General features: G+C 37.7%; 1 protein-coding gene across 1 annotated transcript in view; it reads right to left on the reverse strand.

Moving 5' to 3' along the window:
* Positions 1-3,108: 3,108 nt before the first annotated feature.
* Positions 3,109-24,368, reverse strand: part of LOC104922298 (potassium voltage-gated channel subfamily D member 3) — a 74,713-nt gene continuing 53,453 nt past the window's right edge. The window contains exons 3-7 of the mRNA XM_019267886.2: positions 18,941-19,103; positions 12,602-12,703; positions 8,326-8,418; positions 7,174-7,418; positions 3,109-6,221 (exon numbers count right to left, since the gene is read on the reverse strand). Of these exons, the coding sequence (XP_019123431.1) occupies positions 5,984-6,221; positions 7,174-7,418; positions 8,326-8,418; positions 12,602-12,703; positions 18,941-19,103 (841 nt within the window). The 3' untranslated portion in view covers positions 3,109-5,983. The remainder of the gene's footprint in view (positions 6,222-7,173; positions 7,419-8,325; positions 8,419-12,601; positions 12,704-18,940; positions 19,104-24,368) is intronic.

Below are 24,368 nucleotides of genomic sequence, written 5' to 3' on the forward strand. Positions count from 1 at the left end.
GAATTCAGAACAATTTCATCCCAAATGTGACCCCGGCCTGCAGCTGCTTCTCCTACATGTCTCCACTTCCTGATCTAGTGTGTGTGTGTTCATGCTGACAGCTGGGAGGAAATGTTAGATCACTCAGCACTGAAACACATGCAACAGCAGCAACTGTCTATCTATACATTGCTGCAGACAGAAGGTATTATCATCTTTTATGTGACTTGGTTAATGTTATGACTTGTTTGGTTATGCTTGTGTTCAAAAAAATGAATCAAACTACTGAGAAAGGACAAAACGCTGCACGTGTTAGAAGTCATAATGTATGTCATGGTTCCATTGCAAAGACTGCAAGTGTTTTGGTTGTTAACAGAAACTGCTACACGCAAGACACAAGAGAAACTATGAAGCTAAAACGAGTTGCAGGTCTGTTTTTGGTTTGTTCATCTCCTCTTCCTCAATAATGTGCATGACTTCACCTTTATGAGGTTTGGGAAACAATGAACATACTCATTTGAGTGTCATGAGTCCAAGAATAGAAAGAAACATCCTCTGCTATAAATGTACATAAATCTAACTGTTCTGACAGTAGCTGATCATCCCAAAGCTTGTACTTTGCAGCCACTAGTTGTGTATATGGGTCTCGTTGCACCAGATTTGCAACAAGTATGCTGTGATTTGTGATATGAGATGATTTCCTCTCCTGTTAATTTTCACTAATGAGCACTGAATGAGCTCTGTGGGACTCACAATTATCTGCAATTTGCGAGTGACAATCATTCATGTGTTTTGTCACTTGTCTGTGGTGGGAAGAATTGGATGGGATGACATGCTTTCATTTAGATTTAAAAGAATCAAGACTGCGAGTTAATGTAATAACTGTCATTCGTAAACTGTTAAATATGTAATAAAATCACATTGTGTCTTTATACTATCCCGTCACAAACCCAGCATCTGTTACTTCACACAAGGGGACTGATAAAATATGTGATAAAAGAAAACCAGTAACTTGACTTATGATGTTATTACACAGTACTTGATGTACTCATGAGGTGGTGATTGTTTAGGAATAATAAAGTGTATGTATATGGTTCTAACAGGTTCTTACACTTTTTAAAATATCATTACTAGAATTGATTACCTGATTAGTCATCTTGGTAATGGTTTAATAGTCTATTATAAGTAGATAAGATAAGTTAAGTAAATAAGTTTTAAAGAAAAAAAAATCATCTGGTTCCAGCTCCTCAAATGTAAGAATTGACTGTTGTTCGGACAAAAGACACCTGAAAAAACAATTTCCTGATTTTATAGACAAATTAATCACATGACTATATCACAATCAATGTGCTAATCAAGTTCATTTTGTATATAAATAAATTACAAATGATTAATTATGGTTTATAAACCCAGTAATGACTGTACTGTGTGCACTTATTGTAAAGGACGTGTGGCTCTAATGCAATGTGTAATATGTATATCAATATAAATTGATTGTTGTCTTTTTTGCAGCATCTATTCTCTACCAAAGATGTTAGTGCACTGCCATCTAAAGGTCAGGATGTGTCACCACAGGACTTGCAGAGTATTTATATTTGATGCTTCCTACTTCTACTCATCTAAGAGAAATTATACTTTTTACTCCATTAGATTTATTTGACAGCTTTAGTCACTATTTACTTCATAAAGATATATAAGATCAAGAACTTATAAAATATGTTTTGTTATAAATACAAAATATTTCTTCTTTGCTTTAAGTACATTTTCCTAAATATACTTTTACATAAGTAACATGTTCAATGCAGGCATTTTTCAGTTATAGGTTTATCTCATTTCCTGTCACATCTCTTGCTGTTAATTGCAGTGCAACACTGTGGCAGCAATTTGGTGAGCATGGGGCTTTTTATAATTGCTGTATCCTAATTTCTAAGAGTGCTGCATAATACCAAAAATATCATCAGAATTCAAAACACTGATGCACTTTCTCTAGTCCTGAAGCTTTTTTGTGTAGCAGTTGGATGTGTGGGTTTTTATGTCCAAACTGAGTTAGTCATAGTCTGTTTGAGTCATCCAGACCATGCGTGTGATGACATCGGCCAGACAACCACTAATGATGGGTGATAAGCTGTGAAAGATCGTCCGAGTCACTCATGTGGCCGGGAGTGAGCTGACAGTGGAACACCTGGTTAAATACATGAAAGCTGTATTTAAGAGGTGTGTCAGAAACATAACTTCCCTTTGACTTTGTGCATCATGTTACGTGACAGCATTTAGGTGTTGTTTTTGCTTGCCTTTGGTTTAGTTTTTTAACTGTGTTACTGAAGCAGACCAGTCATATAATATCGGCTCATTTTGTGGCAGCAGTTTGGATTTTGTTACATATTGAAAATAATAAAAAGTTAGGATTGTGTTCTGAGTTGAAAGTCAGAGTGGAGTTACCATACCTGTGTAGGGAGAAATATTATGAAAATCTTTGTCACAGATATTTAGATACAAGTATAAGTGTTGCATGTATTCACTGAATAGGTCTCCTATTGAACTAAATGTTTGATTGGTTATATCTTTAATAATTTCTATGTCTTTATATATTTTAGTTCCGTGTAAATGCAACAAAATTTTATTTGTGTATTATGCTGCCATCTAGTGCAGATAAGCCACAGTTTAAAGGGTGTAATTTGTAAAGAAGATACATTGAGTTATTTTGTTTGACCTTTGTGATGCTCTTCAGAATGAAAAATGTGCATTCAATTTTAGGTGTAAATTTTAACTGTTTTTTTTATAAATTGATGTTTTGTTTATTTATAAGGGACTGTTGACAATAATCAACACTGACGTTTAACAACCTCAATGAAAATGTGGTTAGCATAACAGCTAATTTGCACTCGTAGTCCTGACACTAAAAACTCAGGTTTGAACTGTGTTGAATTATATAATCATGACTGAAACAGAAAACTACTTCAGTCATGAGCTAAATACATATTTCAATGCAAACATTTCCATGTTGGTGATAGGAGCAAGAAGAAAGATGACACTTGGTTGCTGTGGCAGATTTTAATTTTCATCTGACACTTCATAGTTGTTATAACAAATAAACTGACAGAATACTGTAAACACAGCAAAAAGACAGAAAAGCTCAGTTGAAAAGGATAAAAAGATAAGAAACAGCACAAACAGCAATGCCAAGACTTTTAAAGAAGAGACTCCTACAATGCCTTTTGAAATCCCTCATATAACGACAACAAGTGATCCTCATACAGTCAAACCGGGGTGTGAGAAATGCTCTCTGTTGTTGAAGCATGATGGTGTTCTATGATACTGCAAAAAGCCCTAATGTGTAAGATCCAGGTTATGAACACTACAGTTGAGTGTATGCTTGTTATTTTCAGAAAAAAAAAAATCTAAAAGGGTTTGTAAGTGTGTTTTTTTTTAATATATAGCAGCACAAAGAACACGACAAAATACAGAAATGCAACACAAAGTATACCGATACAGCAAAAACAATTTCACTTGGCACTTCATGATCGAAAACCACATGAAGTGAAACCAAAGTTTCCACTAAAACAAACCAAGACAAATAACACATTGTTTATTTCATACAGATAAATCAAAACACATTTGGCAAGTAGTCACAAACTATTTCAAACACCAGGCGTCTATCAACTTTAAATGAGCAACAATGTGCAGCCAGTAGGTATATAAATGATGTAATATTAATGTAGAAGTAAGGCCATAAACCAGACCAATCATTTTTAATTCATTTTCAATCATATTATTTCAGTGTCTTTGCTGCCATCTTGTGCCCATCTTTGACATTCATCAGTCGAGATTTACATGATGGAGCTGATTAGTAATATTCTTAATATTTAAAGTTCTTCAGTGACCTTGGAAATAGTTTGACAGAACAATCCCAACTTAGGTCCGCTTTGTACTATGCCTTCAATCACATGGTCATCATCAGCTCAGTTGTCATAGAGATGGATCTGTGCTAGTTCTTGAGCTGTTGTGATTTCATCCGTGGCACTTTCATGACTTTCATGTTGACTTAAAATTGCAGTAAATTTTGTCTCTATCACAACTGAAGAAAGCCTAATCCCTTGATGAAAGACTATGGTTGAAAACTGGAAAAGATAATAAGAGGACCTTGAGTTGAGATTATTCTGTCAAAATAGTAAATCTATCTATTCTCATTTACCTGTGTACACACTGGACATTCTTTACAAACGTAAAGTTTTAAAATAGATTTGAAACCTGCGTTTATCTGTCAGAAACTGAATTATTTCAACGGGCAAGCATACACTTACAGTGGCACCTCATAAGCACACTGTAGTGAGCTGTGAAAAAAAATCTTTTCATTGACAGTTATTAACTCAAGTCCCAAAATGATAATACTGAAGGCATTTGTTTTTCTACTTTGTTCAGAAGAATAATGACAGGAGAGAGGGAAGATGACAAAATAAGATATTCTGAACCATTTGCATATGCTTGCATATTTTGTCCTTGTTTTCTCCATTTTAAAACTTTAATGTAGCTCCATTCCTGTAATGTTCTCTGTGGTTGTTTGATATGACTGTGGTGCTAAAATGCCCACTGATGCTCATGACGAACACACATGCTGTTTTCTGCCATAGCCTACGACACAGTCAGTGGAGGCAGATTTGAATTGTTCCACAGGACCCAATCAAATCACATTTATAGAAAGAGGATCATACTCTGAGTAAAATTATTATTTTTCATTAATTCAAAAGGTCAGACTGGAGTAATTTTGTCAACAAATCCAATAAAAAGACCAAAATCAACAATGAATCAACCTACTAACAAGTACTGTACCTGATATAGCTTATTTCTATGTGCTACAGACAATGAACATGGCACTGTAGTTTATTTACTCATACACACTGTCCTCCTGCTGTGTCTTGTGCTAAACGTGTATTCATTCGCATGTGAAAATAGTCCCAGACAAATGCAGGGTTTATTCCTCTTTGAGTAATGTTTGTTAGAAACTGCACTGCTCAGCTGTTTGAGAAAATTACTGAGCCTTTTTCTAAAAATAAACTTTTTTGTGAGGTCTTTTTTTTTTTTAAATATTTGTGTCTTCAGCAGGAACAAATGGCCTTGGGCCTGTGTGCCACAGAGAGGTCAGCTTGAAGATTCTGACAAAACACTGCTTTGTCTCACCTAAATATGACCTTTAATGTCATGAAGACAGTGTCAGGTCAATATCCAGTCAGAAATGTAAACATGAAGCAACTAAAAAAGCACAGTTTGGTTTCAGTCTTTGACACAATGAATAGATACAATTTCCCAACAAAACACATCTTTTCGGTCTCACACACATTAAAGTCGCATTTCAGTGATACGATATTAGCAGCATCGGGTGCCGTCAAGTCTCGAATGATGCTGTAAAGAAAACTAAAACTGTTTTCAATTGTTTTCCCCCCCCTCAAAATGCCATGACAACAACACATAACACAAATAAGACCAATCAAATTGAAGTAAACACAGTCAACACTTTTCTGTTTCTTTCTTCAAACACATTTAAAGTCAACAAAATATCATTTTCACTATTTCACTGTGAATTCACTTTAAATTTACTGTGAATTTGTGGTATGTTGACAGCATCTGCTCATGTACTGATATGCTAATTGCACAATGTCTTTCAATGTCTATCTTTTTTTTTTCACAGTACCTGCTGTAAAACATCTGTACTGCTGTTAGAAACTATTAGAAATGCAGCGATTCTGTCCATATCTACAGTGCATACACAACATGACGGGCGCATGATTCTCGGTTCACATATCTACAATCTTCTAACTCAGTTATGTCACCAACACCATCCGTCTTCTCTAAAACACCAACTGGTGGCTCTGCTGGAGAACAGCACTCTTCCTGTTGACCCTGTGGGACGGGACATGGTGCGTCCATAAAGGTAGTCTTTACCTCCTCCTCTTCTTCTTCTTCTTCCTCTTCCTCCTGCTGGGTTGAATTACCTCCATGAGCCAGACAGTCACAGGGCAGAGACTTTAATGATGTTGGTGCCAGCTGAGCTTGTTGTGGTCTGGATGCTTGGAGTTGCAGGATGACTCGGGGGAGGGGGCGGCCTCCTCTGTGGCGGCCCGTGGAGGCCATCGCCATCAGGGGTCAAAGCAGGGGGTGTTGGGAGGCTGATGATTGCTGTGGTGATCCGGCCGCCTTTGCAGTTGATCCTGCTGCTGTTATCGGTTTTCAGGTTGAGGTTGGAACGACTAGAGAGAGAAACATAGAGAGACTATTAACAATTCTATATTGTACTACACAGAGTCAATGAATGCAGCATTTAGTTGAAGAAAGAAAGAAAACACGTACTATGGACTTCACATTAAAGAGGTATACATCTAAAATATTCAATAAAAACAAATTTTTTTTTTGCCTTTTAATAATAAAAAATGTTACAGGACCCCATGAACAAATAGTCCAAACATTTCCTCTATTGCTGCATATTATGAAACTTAGAAAACCACTGGTAACCAATATGATATTAAAGTGAAGTACTTTTCATTTATTTAGCATGTGTAAGTTATTTATACATGTTCAAGCGAAACGCCATCAGGTAAGAAATCTAATTTAAGTTGAAAACTCAGAGAAAGAAATCAAAGTATTAATGGATGATATTGTACAATAGCCCCCTCTAGTTACCCGTTTAGGATATACCTTTATTATGCTACTTATAGTTGTGCACAAAGTTTTATCTGCTGAGGTTTTGAGGTTTGCGCCTCTGGGTGAATGCAGTCTGTGATGTTGTTCTGGACGCAACCTGGCCTGGAGGTGTGCTGACATTTATCCTGTGCAGAGATCAAGGTATCTTGTTTATCTTTTCCTGATTCAAATGAGGGTTGAATGCAGTTCTTGGCAGCATTTTGGCTGTCCTGATGTCAGTTCAATAAACTCATTATTCACTAGTAGGCACCTCAAGGAGACGTTGCTAAAAAAAAAACAACAACAACAACAACCTAAAGTTGGATATTGTTTCTGAAAAAGTCACACTACTAGTATGGTTGTCAAATTCAATGCTTTGAGGTGCAGAGAGTAGAATACAATATTTCAAAACCTTGGCACAAAACATTTGGCATAATTTTACCCCATGTGGAGCAAGTGAGAAAAGTGTCAAAGTTATAAGCAAACAATCTCAGTACTAATGCTGCTGTCTTTTAGTGTTACCTGGTGGTGTGTGATGGTGGGTCACCACACTGTATGTGGATTGCACTGAGCTCCTGTAGGGGGCCCTGCTGGGTGGAGGGCAGGCTGGCGTTGGGCAGCGGAGTGTTTTGCTTTACCCTGCGGCCACAGCAGGTACCCACGGAGCTGTCATGGCTGGATATAGAGGGGCTGCGTGACGGGAAGGTCTGGAGTGCCGTTTCTAAACAGTTCTGTTCATACATCTGCTCGTCCACAAACTCATGAGCCTGGAGAAAAGAAACAGGATGATGGTGTGAATACACAGGGAGGGAATGGAGCACAGAATGTGGAGTAAATAGGAGACAGACCCATGGGACTTGACGCCTTAAGTGATAGATAATTTCTAATTATACAAATAAATACACCAAAGAACGATAATTAATGCTGATAATAATAAAGTAGTAGTAGCTCTCATTCATGAAGTCATGCACATGGCCCAATTAGTATATCTGCTGACAGGAGAGCAGTTTCTGTGTCAGTGTTTTTATACAGATTTATATTTTTTGACATCAAAACCTTTTGCAAATAAGTAGCTCTCAAAACTCTACAGAGCCACAGACCGTCAAAATCTCTGTGTGCAGACTCTTAACAGCTGCTTACACAAACTGTCTTGTGGAAAGCGTCAAACCGGCATGTAAACATTTTGAAGCATTTTTGCATAAACTTTGTTCCTTGCTTCCGACTGATGTTGAAGCAAAGATTCGGGAAGAAGAAGGAAAACATTACTGTCACATCGATAGACATTTTTGACAGCAAAAAAAAAAAAAAAAAACTCCTGCGGAGGTCTAAACAAACACCCACGCTGTTTGTGTAATGATCAAAGATGGCATGCAAGGGGTGTAAAGTAAGCTTAGCCACCTAAGACAGATCAATAGAGGTTCAAATGTCATACAAATATGTACATATAGTGCAAGACATATAGGAAATGTAAGCAATGAAGAGAAAAAAAACACTTTTGTGGTTTCAGTGTGGTGGTGTTTTTCTGATTATGTGTTTATCTTACAGTTGTCATTACCAAAACTTTTTCATCTTTAAACAATACTTTAATATGTTCACCCTCATGAACGTAAACAGTGGATTTCCAGGGCTAAAAATGTTTAAATCAAAGATAGAGAAGTGTTCAAGTGTACCCACAGTGGTTTTCTCCAGACAGTGCAGTAGGTGGTGGTGTTGGCTCTCTAACAGAGAGATGGACTTAGCCAGCTTCTGCTCATCCTCTTCTGTATCCTTAATAAGCCACACAAACACACACACACACACACACAAACACACACACACACACACACACACACACACACACACACACGCACACACACGCACACACACGAGATTGATGAATGTTGACAAATAGCATTGTTGGTGTAACCTTGTCACTCATTGAAGACTGAAATTACTTTTTGATATGAACTTTGTTTTCAGTAATCCAGTGTCAGTGACGTGATTCTCTGATTCTGTGTCGTCCATTTTCAGCAACTATTTTGGTTTATTCTTTATCAAATCCTGCTGTTTCCTTTCAAAACACTTACTAGCCATGTAGTTACATAAGGGACCATATTTCTGCTTGGTCTGAATTGATCCCTCAGCCTTGACAAGTGATTTGTTTCTAATTACTTTTCTCAGTTGTGCATCTTTTGAGCCATTAATACTGTTGCTGCCTTTGGTTTAATTCCCTTTGTAAGCAGGTTGCAAAAAGAACCCCTCTTTCTGTTTAATGAACTAATACAATATAAATACTAAGACTGTGTTGTTGCCAGCTCGCGTACTTAACTATCTAAGTAGATACCACTGGGTGTTCTGTGATGTTCCAGGCAGCTGAAGGCAGTTATTGATGTCTGAAGCTTCAGGAAGAGGAAAAACAGAAGAAAAACTTATGGAATAGTTACTTTTGGTATTTCTCCAAGCGGGACTTGGTTTCAAAGCTCGGGCTCCAATATAGCTTAGTCTCAAAGTAATCACAATTGCCAAAAAACATGAAAACTGAAAACAAATTAATTCTTTCTCACAACGCACATTGTTACTCAAAGGATTTGGGTGGGTGGCGATCCAGCCCAAGGACTCTTATTCAGATTCAAGACACGTGAACAATACAGCTATGTGGGCATGAGAATACGCCTTCTGATGTCTTAATGTGTGTGTTTGCCCTGTGAAAGACATCCCAATCAGATGGAGACCTGTGTCAAGGTGCAAAGCTCTTTTCATGTAAAGAAAGAAGCTGATTTTGTTATGTTACCTTGATACTCACTGAGAGTGTTTTACGCTGATATCTTAAGTGAAGTCACTTCAGATATAAAGTCCTGTGATTTCAGGTTCTTTTTTTTATAGTATTGACAAAATTACCAGATAGAGCTCAATGAACCTCAGAGCTTGGACATTTCAGACACAGACCCTTCATCTTTGATTTTACAGGTTTTGTAATGACTTAATAATGAAATACCATGCTCTGTAAATACCTTCTTTGTTTCATTTTATCTATATTATCTGATATCCTACTATTCATACTGTAAGTTTTCAACATGAATGGACTTCCAGGAGATCTTCAAACAGGATTGTGATATTCAGTATATGGCCTTCAATCAGTGTTATTCATCAGATGGCTGTTGTAAATGTAAATGAGACATCTCTTATAGTTGATATACTGTCTTATGACATATAGCTTTATATGATGTTACATGATGCTGTTGTTGTGATGTTCTGGAAACATGCTGCTGTTTCAAAAGACAGGAAGATGTTACTTTCATAGTCAGACTAAATTACTGTTTCATTCATTCATTTCAATCAGTTCATCCAATTCAAGAGCTGTGAACTTACAACCATCCATTAGCAGGGGTTATCTTGTCATACAGTGCCATGTCAATATTGCAACAATGGTCTAATCTATCAGTGAGCAGAAATGAGAACTACTTAATGGTTCTATTTGATTTCTGCATGGATGTGATTTAAAAATCTGGCCATGACATGAAAAGTAAAAGTGTAGTAAATGGCATCCAAATGAATAAAACTGTAAAGTCTTTCATTGCAAAGTTATTACAAAACTTTTCAGGGTTATCAATAAATCACCCTCCAATGATCTTGTGATCTGCGAAACAAATAAATGTCCATCAATAAATTCAAAAGCCTTCAGGGAAAACTAAAAAGACCAGCAGACCAGAACTTCTAATCTAACTAGGCTTTGAGAAAACCAGTTATTTTGTCATATATCCCCACTCACTCCCACCCCAGACTCTTGCAGCGACTGACTGACAGTAGTGACACCACCATAATTTGATGCGGCAGGACTCTGGCAGCCTCATCACACGCATGCAAAGGGTGGGGGTCGCTCAGCACTCACAGATGGCATTTATATGATAATTCTACCCACTTCCAGACACCCATGAGCTTTCACACTGGACTCGATTAGATCCAAATGGATTTTAGTAACCATCTGCAAGGTTGGGAGTGTGTCACTGAAAGCAAGAGTGATGGACTGAATGGGAAGGATATAGGCAATTTGCTCATGCATTACCAAACACGTTTTTCCATGGTGACAAGTTCTAAAAAGGGAGGAGAACATGGTGGTGGATGCCTGCTTTAAAAAGTAGAAAATTGTATGTCTGCAAGAAAGGGTGTGTACAATGCCAGGCTCAAGTTGCTCGAGCATTAGTCCATTTACCCTCTTTGGCTGAGTTGTCCCTCTGGACGAAAAAGAAAATGAATAAATACGAGTAGCTTATACTGTAATGACTAAAGTTATACAAAATTGAATCACTCAAATTGAAAAGTTTTGTTACTTTAGGCATGCCTCTGTGGGGCACAAGTGACAAAGGATGCAAAGTGATGCCTAACGCCTCGTTGTTATTGTTGTGTGAGTCTTTTGAAGTATGAAAATGAGTAACAACAAATGGGAAGCCCTGTGGATATAGTTTTTCACATTAATTACATCACCCAGTATTGCCTTATATCATGCTATCACATGAACCAATCATAGGTAGCTAGCCAGCTAGCGTAATAACATGTAGACAGGATTTTTTTCAGGTTAGAGCTACAGTCCAAGTAGCTCTAACCTGTTCATAAAGAGGACATTTGGATAAATAGTTTACTTTATTTTCCTTGTTTGCTTATTAAGTACAGTATGGAGTTAGAAGAACCACAGGGTTGTCCGGCTTGGCACAGAAACTTAAAGCAAAGTAAACAGTGAGCCTGACTCTGTCCAGGGTTCACAAATACCTTAAAGTTAATCTCAAAGTCACTAATTAACACATTTTATGTCATTTGTTTAATTCGTACAAGTTTCATGGGGGAGTTTCATGTTATACTTTTTGGAAGGCAACCTCAAGTACTTCATCCTAAAACCACAATTTTTAAATTTGTGTTTGTGTACGAATGAAACAAGAAACAAGAAATAATATTCATGTTAATTTAGTGAGCTAAGGTAAGGTGCTGGCATATTTCTGACAGCCCCTTGTTTGCAGTCTGTCTGCATGATTGATTAAATCTAATTGTCAGCAAGAAAGTAAATACGCTGATGTTTCTCTGTGACTGTTGGATGTGTAAATGGGCAACTATTTTCTAACAAGTTTACTTATCAACTTTACGAGGTGATAATACATGTCAGTGTTGTGTGTTTACAACTTGATTTTGCAGCTGAATCACCACAAAAATTAATTATTGTAGAAATACAACATCAAGAACAGAACAACAGTGCAGTTGGGTATAATTATAGAGAGGAAAGACAGAAACATTTTGTACCTTTGCAGGAACATGTGGGATTTAAGTGTCATCCATTGTCTCATTGCTCACTGGTGCAGTTTTGAGTTTTTTTGCAACCTTTTTAACGCACTAACCAACTAATTATCGCCAACAGTAACACAACAAGCAAATAAAGTGAAAACAACTTCTGTTGTCTGAATTTGTCTGTTTTACAAACATTAATTAAATCAAGTTTGGGACTGAAAGACAACTAAGAAAAGTACTTTGTGTGATTACACTAATAACGCCTGCATGGAGAATTATTGGCAAAACTCCTCTGCTATCACCCCTGCCCTGTATAACAATGAGAATGTAATGACTACAACTTCTGCTGTTCTTTTATAGCCTCTAAACGACTTCTGAATTGTCCTTTGGTTAATTATGGCAGTAATTGTTTGTCATTATGTGTGTGTGTGTGTGTGTGTGTGTGTGTGTGTAGATGCTTGTGTGTATACTGCTGATGTTAAGCTGTCTCTTCCAAGCTATTGAGTTGCACTTAACTGAAATAATTAGTAGCAGGATGTTTGACAAGGAATAATGTGATTAATGTCTCATACTGAATTCTGATCTGCTGATATTTTATGTCAGTTTTAATTAACACATTTGAAAGAACTTCCCAGTAATCATCACGCCCACTTTGTTGTCAGTGGTTCTTAGTGTTCAGAGGGTCAGAGGTCTTTCTCACCGTCAGCTCGAGCAGTTCGTTGAGCAGTCCGTTGTGCTTGCACTGGATGAAGGTGTTGGCGCTGCCGGACTTGGATATTCTTATCCTGGCCAGTCTGGCTTTCTAGGCGTGGGAAGAAGAAGAGGTCAAAGCATCAGACAGGGTGGGCGGGAGGTTAGAGAAGATGACTAACACTCTGTCTAATGGTGAGAATCAGTCAACTCATCACCCAAACTCTGTAGTAATTTCCACAGCTACTACTGCACTGCTTCTACTCCCATGATTTCAGATTTTTCAGGACTTTCTTTCTTTATGTATGAGAACAGAACTCTGTGGAGCTTATTCTGTTTGAATTATGCTACCCACCAAAATACTGTATTCCAATACCGTGGGTATTAATATGCTGCTATAACAACCTTAACTTTTCCACTGGATTTTTGCAACCCTAATGCAGATATTTGCTCCTGTTAAGCCACAAGAGCAGTGACCTAACTTGCTGTGTTAACTCTAAAAGGTGTTTCATGTGGTTGAGGTCAGGGCACTGTCATTCCACATCAAACTCATTTTTTATGGACCTTGGTCAGGAGCATTGTCATGTAGAAAATAGCCTTCTCCAAACTGTTGCCAGAGAGATACAATCACACTATTCACAGATATGTCACTGGATTTGGCTTATTTGTAACTAAAGTCTAACCCAGAAAAAAAACAACATCTCAGGACAACTGACTTTTTCTACTTTTACAGACAAAACAACCAAGACCAAAGAAATAAAGAAAATAATGGTCAAAATAATTGTTTGTAGCACTAATGAGAACAGGATACACAGACTACACGAAACTACAGGAATGGATAAAAAAAAAACATTTCTTTCAAAAATTCACTGAAACAAAAGCAGATGAATCCCACATTGATGTAATTAGATGTGATTTAAAGTTGTATCTTGAGACTATATTTGCTGTTTTGTGTTGTTTTTGTGTGCTTATGGTGCGAAATCATAACAGAAATCATGCAATAAAATGGTAGTCTTTATAATATTGTTGACAGAGACCAAACAAATCAAACCATGAGCAAGCACTTGGTGACAGTGACAAGGACAAAAAATCCTTTAAGTGGCAAAATTCTCGAGCAGATCCTGGCTAATGGTGTGTGACAATCTGTCGCATCCACCTGGGTTTAGAGAGCACAGCAATAATAATAATGATAACTACAACTATAATCAAGAAATAAATAAGACTAATTATAGCATAATGCTGATGATAATACTACAATTTAATGATTTTTCATCTGTAAAATAAGTCTTCATATTTTCTGATGCATATATTTGATTTGATCTGCCTTTTCTTGCTCCATTGGTAGTTAGTTTGTTAGACTAAATAATTCTAAATTTAAATGTATTTTTAGCATCATTTTATGTCAACTCCAGTAAGACCAGTGACCACATTGTGAAAGCTAATGAGGATCCAAATAAACAATGAAGAATGCCTATTGCATGCTCGCCATCAAAAGGATCAACAGAAAGTCAGTCTTTCGTTTAACTTTTTACACTTATGTCCTCCTCTGTCTACAATGAGGTGAGAAAAACAGATAAATATGATAACTGAACAAAGCGAGGGAGACTGATATGAAATGAAAGAGTAATTGTTTTGGGACTTTCTGAAATGAAGGTGATATAACTGTAGGATGACTCCATACAATAAACAGCTGCTTGAGTGCTTCTGGACATGTAAAGTGAGAGATTTCTTTAACCTTGTTCTGCTACTCCTCTCTCTCTGATGAATACATTTCAGGAACAGGATAGAGCCAGAGCAATATCTGCTTTACAGACGTGAATCAAAAGTAATGGAATTAGTTTGGATGCTTCCGAAATTGTCAGTCAGATTGTAGATAACTGTGAACGTACGGAGATGTAATAATAATGATTGTGTATGTGCACAGAATGTGAAATGATGAGAAGGAGGGCAAACAGATACAACCTTTGACTGCTTCTTTCTACGTAGCTTCAGTTAAAGAGTGAATGAATTTGAAAGAGAAAGTGCTGTCATCCGCTGGCTGCTTTTCTTATTGATCAAAACCTCTACTTGACACAAGGAAAGAAAAATATGAAAATATGAAAGAATAAATATCTCAAATCCAAATGTAAGTGCAAGAGCACTGCAACTGGTTGCATTGATGTGGTGAAGAGTATTTCATCTTCTGAAGGTCCAATGATCCCAAATGGTTGTCTAAGAAGCGGTTAGTATAAAGTGATGAAATTCAGAATTTTTGGTGTGTGGAACTGAAGTTTGATCTTTTTAGTCTTTTAACATTTTTAGTGACAAGTCTAATAACAACACAAGTTCAGTGTTCTCCATGTCATCATCAAGTCTCAAGTCGAGACTTACAAGTAATGGCTGATGTTTAATATATATTTCAAATAGGCAAATTTAGGCCAAAAAAAAACAACCCAAAAAACAAAAAACACACATAAAAAAAAAGTTTGGTGGCGTTCTCAAGGGCACCTTTGCAGTGCCCATGTTTATAGTAATGAAGCAACATATTACCCAGTGGAACTGTGTGTCTCATTTATGTTTTATGTTTTCTCATTTTATGTCTTTATTTAAGTTTTTGGACAACAAATGATGGCGATTAGCTTCTTTGAGATAAAGTAGTCTAAAATTACAACTTGTTCAGAGACCTAATGGTCCTCCTCCTCAAAACACACCAAAGCCCAGTTATGATGGATTCCCTGTGATTTCACCATTTTACCATCTCTGTTCTTGGTTGACTGAGCAAATCAAGTCTATAGGCTTTAACATTACCACCCACTATCCGACAGACTCAGTGCAGCAGTCCAGGAAAAGGGGTATGTTATATTCACCTCTAAGACAAGTGAGCCTTGACACTACTTCATACCGAGATCCTTTTTTCTTTTCCTTTACCCTGATAATCCTCTCTGCAGTCCTTCTCCCTCTTCCTCTGCTTTCTCTTTCCTTTGTGTTTTCTTTCCCCTCTTGTCCTCTTATGCTCCATGTCTTGTTTTGCCCTCACGTCTTGAGCCATTTCTTTTTTCTCTTCCACAGCTTGCCATATTTTAGCATGGCTCCGCTTGACTTTGCTGTCCCATTACCGGTATGACCTTATTCCATTTACTGCCTCAACACACTTGCGATGGCGACTGCGCTGCACTGCTGAGTTGTGTGGAAATTAAAAAAAAGAAACCTAGTCTTCTTCTGGGGAACTTTTTTTTTTCAACTTCGACTCCGATCAGGGAATTAGGCACATTAGAATCAGGGATTGTATGGCCTCTGTGGGTGACTGAACATAAAGAGGAGACACTGTACTTTACACTAAGCCCCACACTCACACACACACACTGCAGTAGTTAGTAGGGAACGACTATCATTAAATCCAGTTTAGATTCTCCATTTCTATTTTGTGACTGTGAAGCTACAATGGGTACATGAGAGGACCTTTTTGTAAAGTCAAATCCCCAGATGACTACATAATTGTAATGGGAGCCTGGAGCAGCCTGTTGTTAGATAAGAATGAAAACGAATAAGACCTAGAGAGGAAGGGAAGGCCAGGAGAGACTAGAAGGAGTAATAGAAGGAGAACGAACAGATGAATAGGGTTAACGTAAAAAACAGATCTTATTATTTTCCTCTTTTTCTACTTTTCTTCCTTCAGTTTTGGTTCTCAACCTTCTACTGTAGGATAAAGGAAAGAACACATATGGCCATTTCTTCACATCGGTGAAAAATAGCTCACAAGTGCACACTTGTCTTGGTAACCTTTTATAACTATAATTGCGCCCATTTACCAGATACAGTAAAGACAAGATGAGAACAGAGAGTCCATTAAGCACCTATGAAAAGCTGATGTCTCTTGGCTTGGCAGAGGATTCTTACTGTGTGAGAAGATTACACGTAATGTAGATATGCACCCTTCTGTCGTTTTAAATGTTTGTCTGTTGAAAATGTGCATATATTTTTCAACATGAAAATTTTTGTTTGGGATGAATAAAATTCATTATATAGGTTTCTAGACTTAAAGATGCCAACTCTGATTCCACTGGGCTGTCTTTCAGCTCATTATTTTGATTTTATAAGTAGCAATTTACTGTTGTAAAACACTCTCATTGCTCTCATCGGTGTTGTTTTCAGAACGTTTTTTCACAAACATAACTCCATTTCCTTGGTAACATCTGAGGATTTTATGATAATGCCTGGAACAATAATAGGCTCCATTAGAGGCTGAGCCCAGATCCTTTTTCATCATACATCCTTGTTACAGGCTAGAATAGACAGAATAGATAGAACAGGTGTTTGTTTTTTTACTTGCATGTAAAGGCTACACATTACAAAATGTGAACATTGGAAAGGAAAAATTATTACATATTATTAGATGTTGCATTAATCACAGGCCCACATCATGGGAAATATTCGAAACCCATAATACAATGGCAATTCAAAGTTCAAATGGCTAACTACTTAAAGTGACTGAGTAAAGCTTCATAATTTGGGGAGTCAGTCACGGTTGGGGGTCAGTCAATATAATGAATTCACCATAATCTACTGAAATACATCTTTACATGTACATTAAATACATCTAACTCCAGTCTAAAACATGTTAAATTAATGTTTGTCATTCAGTTGTCATTGAATGTATTTGGGATAAAACATCAGTAATGATGTGTAATGATGTTATTTCCTGTATACAGCTGGCACAGTGTCAGACTCTTTCATTTGACTTCATTAAATACCAGCAGCAGCACACAGCAGCATAACGATAAGTGTGTCTTCATATTCAGAGTGATGTGTACATTTACACATGTGGCATAGCTTCATTAACATGCCAACCCGAGGGATGGTAAATAAAAAGAGTATAACACAGACTTTTCTTATCCCATGTAAATGCACTGCATCTATCCATCTGTTAACAGAGACTCCAGTCTGCAGTGTAGTTCATACACTCCACTGATAAACCACAGAACTGTAGAGCATCATTAGGCTTTTATACTACGTTGACACTTCTGTATATATTTCCACGCTCTCTCTTTCTCTCTCGCTACTGCGAGTCTGTTCTGTTCACTGAATATGCAAAATTACAGAACTGCCATCGTCTCACTGCTCAAAATCAAGAATTATTGTTTTTATTATTACCCGGGTCTAAAGAACAAATCTACTGGGTTACCCCTGAATGTCTGGGCCAGGCGATGCCCATGTCCAGTGTCCAGCATATGTGGGGGGACCTTGGCTGCTGCGGTGTATTAATCTGCACCATTAATCAGCAGTAAATAATGTTCTTTGTACTGTGAGATTTCATAGAGGATGAGTCATGAAAATCACAAACAGCTTCCTTGAACACGATTACAGTTGGTGCAGTTTGCTAAATTAGAAACACTTGATCTCCTTTCTGACCTGATGAATTTGCATGGCTAGTTAGTTTTTGATGGGTTTAGCATACCTAATTAAAATTGAAAGTAATTACACTACTAATTACTTTACATTTTAAATTGCATTCAAACACATCAGGAACTATTTTGACTGTTTACTGCAGAATTTCTCCAACATTTGTTTATTTTTTTATCCCTAATTTAACTTGATAAGAGCCAAACTGGACAGTTTAAAGGAGTTCACTCCAAAATTCAAATTTACTTCTGCTGATTCAAAGCAGTACATTAATGAGGAAAACCGCTTAGGATTCTTTTACCACTATGGATTTAAACCAGATTTTTCTCTCCTCAATTAGCTATCAGCAGCTGCTCTTTAACTTAATAGCGCTCTTATCTAAACCTGTAGAAAGGTCAAGCCCGCTGGGTAAGTGTAGTAAGTGGATAGCTAACATTTGGTATTAAGTGCGAGGCAGGGAGAGAGCTAGGGACTGTGTGAGCATATGTGGAAGGACAATGAATAGTTTGGGTCTGAAGGGCAACACATTTCCTGTGTGTGAATTTTGTTGAAAACATGTGGAAGGACGTAGGTTGAACGACTACGATTCTCACTGCAGGAACAATTCAAAATTGTGGTCAACCTTTTTCACCATCATATTTTTAAAAAGTTAAAATGTGTCCTCTGTCCTTTTCATAAAAAGTAATCTGTCAATATTATATTTTACTTGATTATAAAAATATAAACAGACCTTCAAAGGTTTTTTTTTCAGGCATTAATGAGTTTCCACCCACTCTGTGTTTTATGTCATCACTTCACTCTTCCATTATTTTTTTATTAATTTAATAATCCTGTGGCCTTTTTGAAAATCAAGAGCAAGCACTCCTCATGCTCAAGCAATACGCATGTGCACAACCACACTCATTTAACCCTGACAAAACTTGTTGGAGCAGAGGGGAAGGCTAAAGACATTTTATTGTTTTACTTTTACCTTCTGAGCACGACGTTTGTCTGCTCTCTGATTCTGGTGGTAGATGCGACTGAAGTTAGAGACGATAACGGGGACGGGCAGAGCAATCACCAACACACCACTCAGGGAGCAGATTGAGCCAAAGATCTTCCCCGCAATTGTCTTTGGCACCATGTCTCCATACCTAGAAATGACACAGATAAGAATAAGTTAAGTGTTCAAATGGATAAATGGTGTTGGTAGATATGTGGCCTTAGAATACATCAGCTATGTTTTCATCCTCCAGTTTTAATGCCCATTTTCAATTTGTGCATGGAAAACCCTTAGGAGAAAAAAATATTGCAAAAACATCTCTCTGTTTTTGATGAGGCAGAAAGCTGGCATATCGAAAAAAGACAGGATAAAGCTTTTGAATACACCTCGACATTTTGCGGTCTAGCTTCTGCTTCCACAGACAAAGCTTTAATTTTATACGGCCTACTATTAATCAGAAAGATCCAGAAATAAAGCACAAAAAGAGTGGCAGCACCAGCGGGGCCTCCTTTTCAAATAGTGGCTGATTAAAAACACCACAAAGTCCACATGGATCAGAAGAGGCAATTAATTGCCATCATGCATTAAAGCTATCGGTGCTCAATAATTATGAAATCACATTCTCTTATATGTGAGACCTTGATGAGCTTCTTAAAAGGTAGTTGTCATGATATGATATAGTTTTTGATACAATTTTAATGGAACCATAACTTCTGGTTTTACACAACCATCAAGGTGGACTCATTGCAACTTTCACAAGTAGCTCCCTGATCTGACTTTGGCTGTATCTTTTAGTGCACTATATTTACTTAATGTGTTTTCTGACAATCCCTCAGCACAATTCATTGCATTTGATAAATGTGAAAGTTACTGAGTTACTTCCACTGCGCCCTAGAGGGCTGTAAACACATCACTCACATCACCTTTAATGTTGATATGGTGATAATTCTTTGCAAACAGCTGCTTATTTACACATCCACAAGATAGATAAATAGAGATAAACACAGCAGAGCAACATTAGCATTCATTTATAAGCATCTTTATGGCCATCTGCCAAACCCAGTGTTCACTCTACCTTTTAGCTTTGATTCTAGTCTATACCTGAGGGAAATATTTGGCTCTTTAGCTGCTACATGCTCCATTATGTCCACCAGCTAGTCGCAAACTAGCTGTCTGCTGTTTGGTGCTGAGCAGGTAACATACTAGTGATGGGCGACTGGACGACTATATCACCCATCAGTGATTGGTTGAATCCATCAAAGAATGTGTGAGAGGAACACAGCCGTAGAGCCAGGATATTTTCACATCTAATTCAGTGACTTAAAGGACCAGTGTGTAGGATTTAGTGGGAACATTGGTCCAGCTATGATATATGCTATGGCCTCTCCACTCACCTTCCTGTTCCAAGCAAGAGGGAGAAACTACACAATGTGCAGCAAACTTGAAACACCCCAACTAGAGCCTAGTTTGGTTTGTCCGTTCTGGGCTACTGTAGAAACATGACGGTTCAACATGGTGACTCTATAAAAAAGGACCCGCTGTATCTGTAGATATTAAAGGTTGATTCCAAGGTATACATAATGATTTCTATTTTCAGATGCGTATACACTAATGAAAACATAGATATGCATAATACATTGAATTTTTGTCAAATGGAGTGTGTTTTACATTGAGGTAACAAGACAATTATGCTATTCTTAGTTTGGTAAAAGAGAGAAACTTGAAATCAGAAAGTTTCTGTTTAATAAAAAATATGTGTTTATATCCAACCTTCTGCTCACACACATCTACAGCTGAAACTCCAGTGAGGAGGTGCATACACACACACACACACACACACACACACACACACACACACACACACACACACACACACACACACACACACAAACTTGTACAAATATATTGGCAATTGCCAATTGGGATGATGGTGGTTTGTGCGGATACAGTGAACCAAAACAGTAAAGCTGCAGCCCGGAAACCAAAACAATGAACTGAAAGACCATAAATAGCTCTGGAGAGCTGAGTGGAAGTCGTGGTGTCATGATTCAAGTGACCCCTCTCACATACACATGGTCATCCATTTTAATATAAAAATACCAATTACAGCACTATTAGCTGTTAGGTCTCTATTTTCTAGGTAATGGTGAATGAGTGTCAGTGTCAGTCTTTGCTGCTTTCTTTTTCTTTCCCTATTAACTCCTTTTGTTTTTGGCTTACTTCAGGCTTCCAATAATCCAATTACACAGGTGAATGGCTACTGTAACAGGTGGGCAGAGGAAGAGAGATAGGACTCCTACTATCTATGCAACTCAGACTGGGCATAACAAAGCCATACCAGTGGGATCCGAGGGCCAGGAAGGATCCAAGGTTGACTCACTGTCCAAGTGTGGGTCATGACAGCGTGTAGTGGAACAAATTGATTTTAAAACACAGACTTCTGGGACAAGCTTGTAAGCGGAAGGGAAAAGACAGCGAAATCGTCTTCTGGAGAGGATGCATATGTCAAGTTTAACTAGAGTGTTGTGAAGCGATTGGAAACAGTGTTCGCTGGTGCAGGACTGGCACCATTTTGAGAGAAAAACAAGGGGAGATAATAGGAGGGAGGAGAGATGAGTACATATTCTGCATAAGGGACTACTCTTGTAACCAAAGCCCTCCACAAACTGATTTCCTCAAGAACCACTTTAAAAAATTAACCGAGCATGGGGGCTTGATTTTGATCCTTTAAATTTTCACTAAAATACTTGCACTTGTCAAATGACTCTTTTTTTCTCTTCCTCTCTGGCTGTTTGGCCTCTTTGGCTTCTTTGAGTTTCCTCTCCGCTGCATTCTCGACACAATGAGACTCTTGACAGGTAAGCCCCATGCACTGTTGACCACTTGTACCTCTTGAGGGCTGCTCTCTGCACAGATGTGGGTGGGAGCTGGTTTTCCACTTTTCTAGCTGTTGTTTTTTTGGCCCAAAGCTCCCGCTCTTCATGCTGAAAAGCACTATAATCGCTAGACTTACCTCCTGCTTACTACCCACAAACTGAAGAGCTGTGGTATTATTACAGACCAAGCCCTGTGCTCTGCATGAAAAATACCAGCGAGAGGTAAGGATGTGATGTTGCTCAAATCCTCTTTAAAAATGCCTTTTTGTTTTTACAAAGTAGAAGTGAGAACACATGATGCAGACTGCAATTAATTAATTAAATGAATTAATTAAATAGACTCTAAACTGTATGGACCTCCTTTGCACATGATTTGCACGAACTTATTCCAGTGAAATAATCTGATCCCACTAGAAATAAGTGTAAGAGATAAAACATTGTGTTTATCTGCAAGCATCAGCAGGTCTGACTAACAGTCAGGCCACACAGTCGAATAGTTTTATCCCCATTCAAGTTGGTGGAGGGCTAAATGGGACGTTAGTGGTTTTTTGGCTTAATGCGACACTAAGCAGCTGAATAACTAATCTTAAAACATACCAGGGATGGTTGTACTGTACTGTATGTACACTAGGACTACTGTAACTAGCTCTACCCTCAGTACAAAAACAATGCTGCTTTTTTATTTCCATGTTTTATAAGTATCAAAAATCATCAACTTGTGAGGATGCAATTTTTTTTAGCTGGGACAGCAATTTACGTAATTTAGCTATCAAGACCCCTTTTACAGGGTTCTTGTTTCAAAACTCAAGGAGCTAACAATTATGAGCAAGGTAGCTATAGGGTAAAATATAGCTGTAGAAATTGATAAACCTTCTTTTGTCTGTTTATGTGTAAAATCAAGAACCTGTGCATTGTTGAAAAAAATAATTCTCCAAGGTGAATCTTCCACTGTTATGATGAACTTAATATGTGCTGCGTGAGAGCAGTAAGTTTGACTGACGTAGCAACAGTAACTTTTGTAATTGATTTTACTGAGTTATTACTGTAATCATGCCTGCAGTATTTTAAAAAAATGGAATTTTTTCTTTACACACCCAAACTCAATCTTAGAGTTCAGTTTTTCCTGGGTAAAACTTTATTTCATGTTGTTGTTGTTGTTGAAAACTCATAGCAGGCAGGCTGATGTGTACTGCAAGCACAGGAGACAGAGAGTCAGAAGTATGAAGGATTATGAACAAGCGATGAAGATTTGACCAAAGGGCTCGTTGTTATTGTTGCTGCTCCTGGCTGTCAGACAACCAGACAAATGATTTCATACTTCGGTCTGTTCACTGTCTGTCGGCCGATGAGAGATGACATTCTCCTGGCAGCCTCTTTGACTCCTTTGTTGTAATGTTTGACACTTCATACCCGCTATGATGTGCCAAACATCATTACAACTGCGATATGTAGGAATATTCAAAACTTTGCTTTTTGCAGTGAGTTAGTTGACAACAGAACAGGCTACTATTTAAAGGGGATGGCCGCCAAAACACTTAAATAATCAGTAGTTAGAGTTAGGATTGCTTTTATGGAGTTGTCCTCTCTTTCATTCTGGAGCCGCCCCATCACTCTGGGTGCTGATCACCTGCTGTGACCAACACTTTCTCTCATTTAAATGTCATTGTTTGGCCTCTAACACAGATCATACGGTGTTGTTTTACAGCGCTTTAGAAGAGCTTTTAAATCTTATCAGGCCTTATCTCATTTCCAGATAATAGCTGGTGATTTTGTTAGATTATACTGATGGCGAAAGTTAATCTGCCACTGCCACACGAACCTTTGCAACATGTGTTATTAGTCAAAAACAGTCAGCTCATTTATTTGAATGTCACACAGATGCAAACGTCGCTGTATTTCTATGGTTTACACAAGATAAAATTTCACACACATCGATCTGAATCGTGTCTCATTGTCTGACCAGTACCTAAAGCAGCTGTTTCATATTCATTTAGCAAGTAAATACTGTTAAACTAAATGAATAATATACATAAATATAGGAAAAAATAATAAGAACAACAATGAAAAAAGTAATTATACATGAACAAAAAATAAGCATAAAAAACAGACGGCTGCGTTTACATAACAACAAGATGTATTCAGTTTAAACATTTTACCACCCACTGTCCTGAATGCTGGCACTATGGAAGTTTAACAAACTGCTTGTACTATAAAAACTTATGAACATCTATATTGACTGGTCAGACTCATGCCTTTTTAGTCACTGTGGTGATGAGCCCTTTCCTAACAATAATCCAGGTGCAATACACTGCAGAATGAAAGAACAATTCAACCATGCTGATGGTGTCCAAATGGACATGGCAAATGGACTCTCAGGTGCCAAAAATATATACGACTCACCTGTTCACTTGGATTAACTAGAGGTATAGGTAATTGTTTGCAATTGTGTAAGTTGTGCCAAGCCAGGCCACTTACAACAGCATGTATTCAGTTTCTCTGTAGCATTCTGGAGTGTTTTGTGAAGCATTTTGGATAATCCC

This window comes from Larimichthys crocea, chromosome VI (genome assembly GCF_000972845.2).
Source record: "Larimichthys crocea isolate SSNF chromosome VI, L_crocea_2.0, whole genome shotgun sequence".
In the NCBI taxonomy this organism is placed as follows: domain Eukaryota; kingdom Metazoa; phylum Chordata; class Actinopteri; family Sciaenidae; genus Larimichthys; species Larimichthys crocea.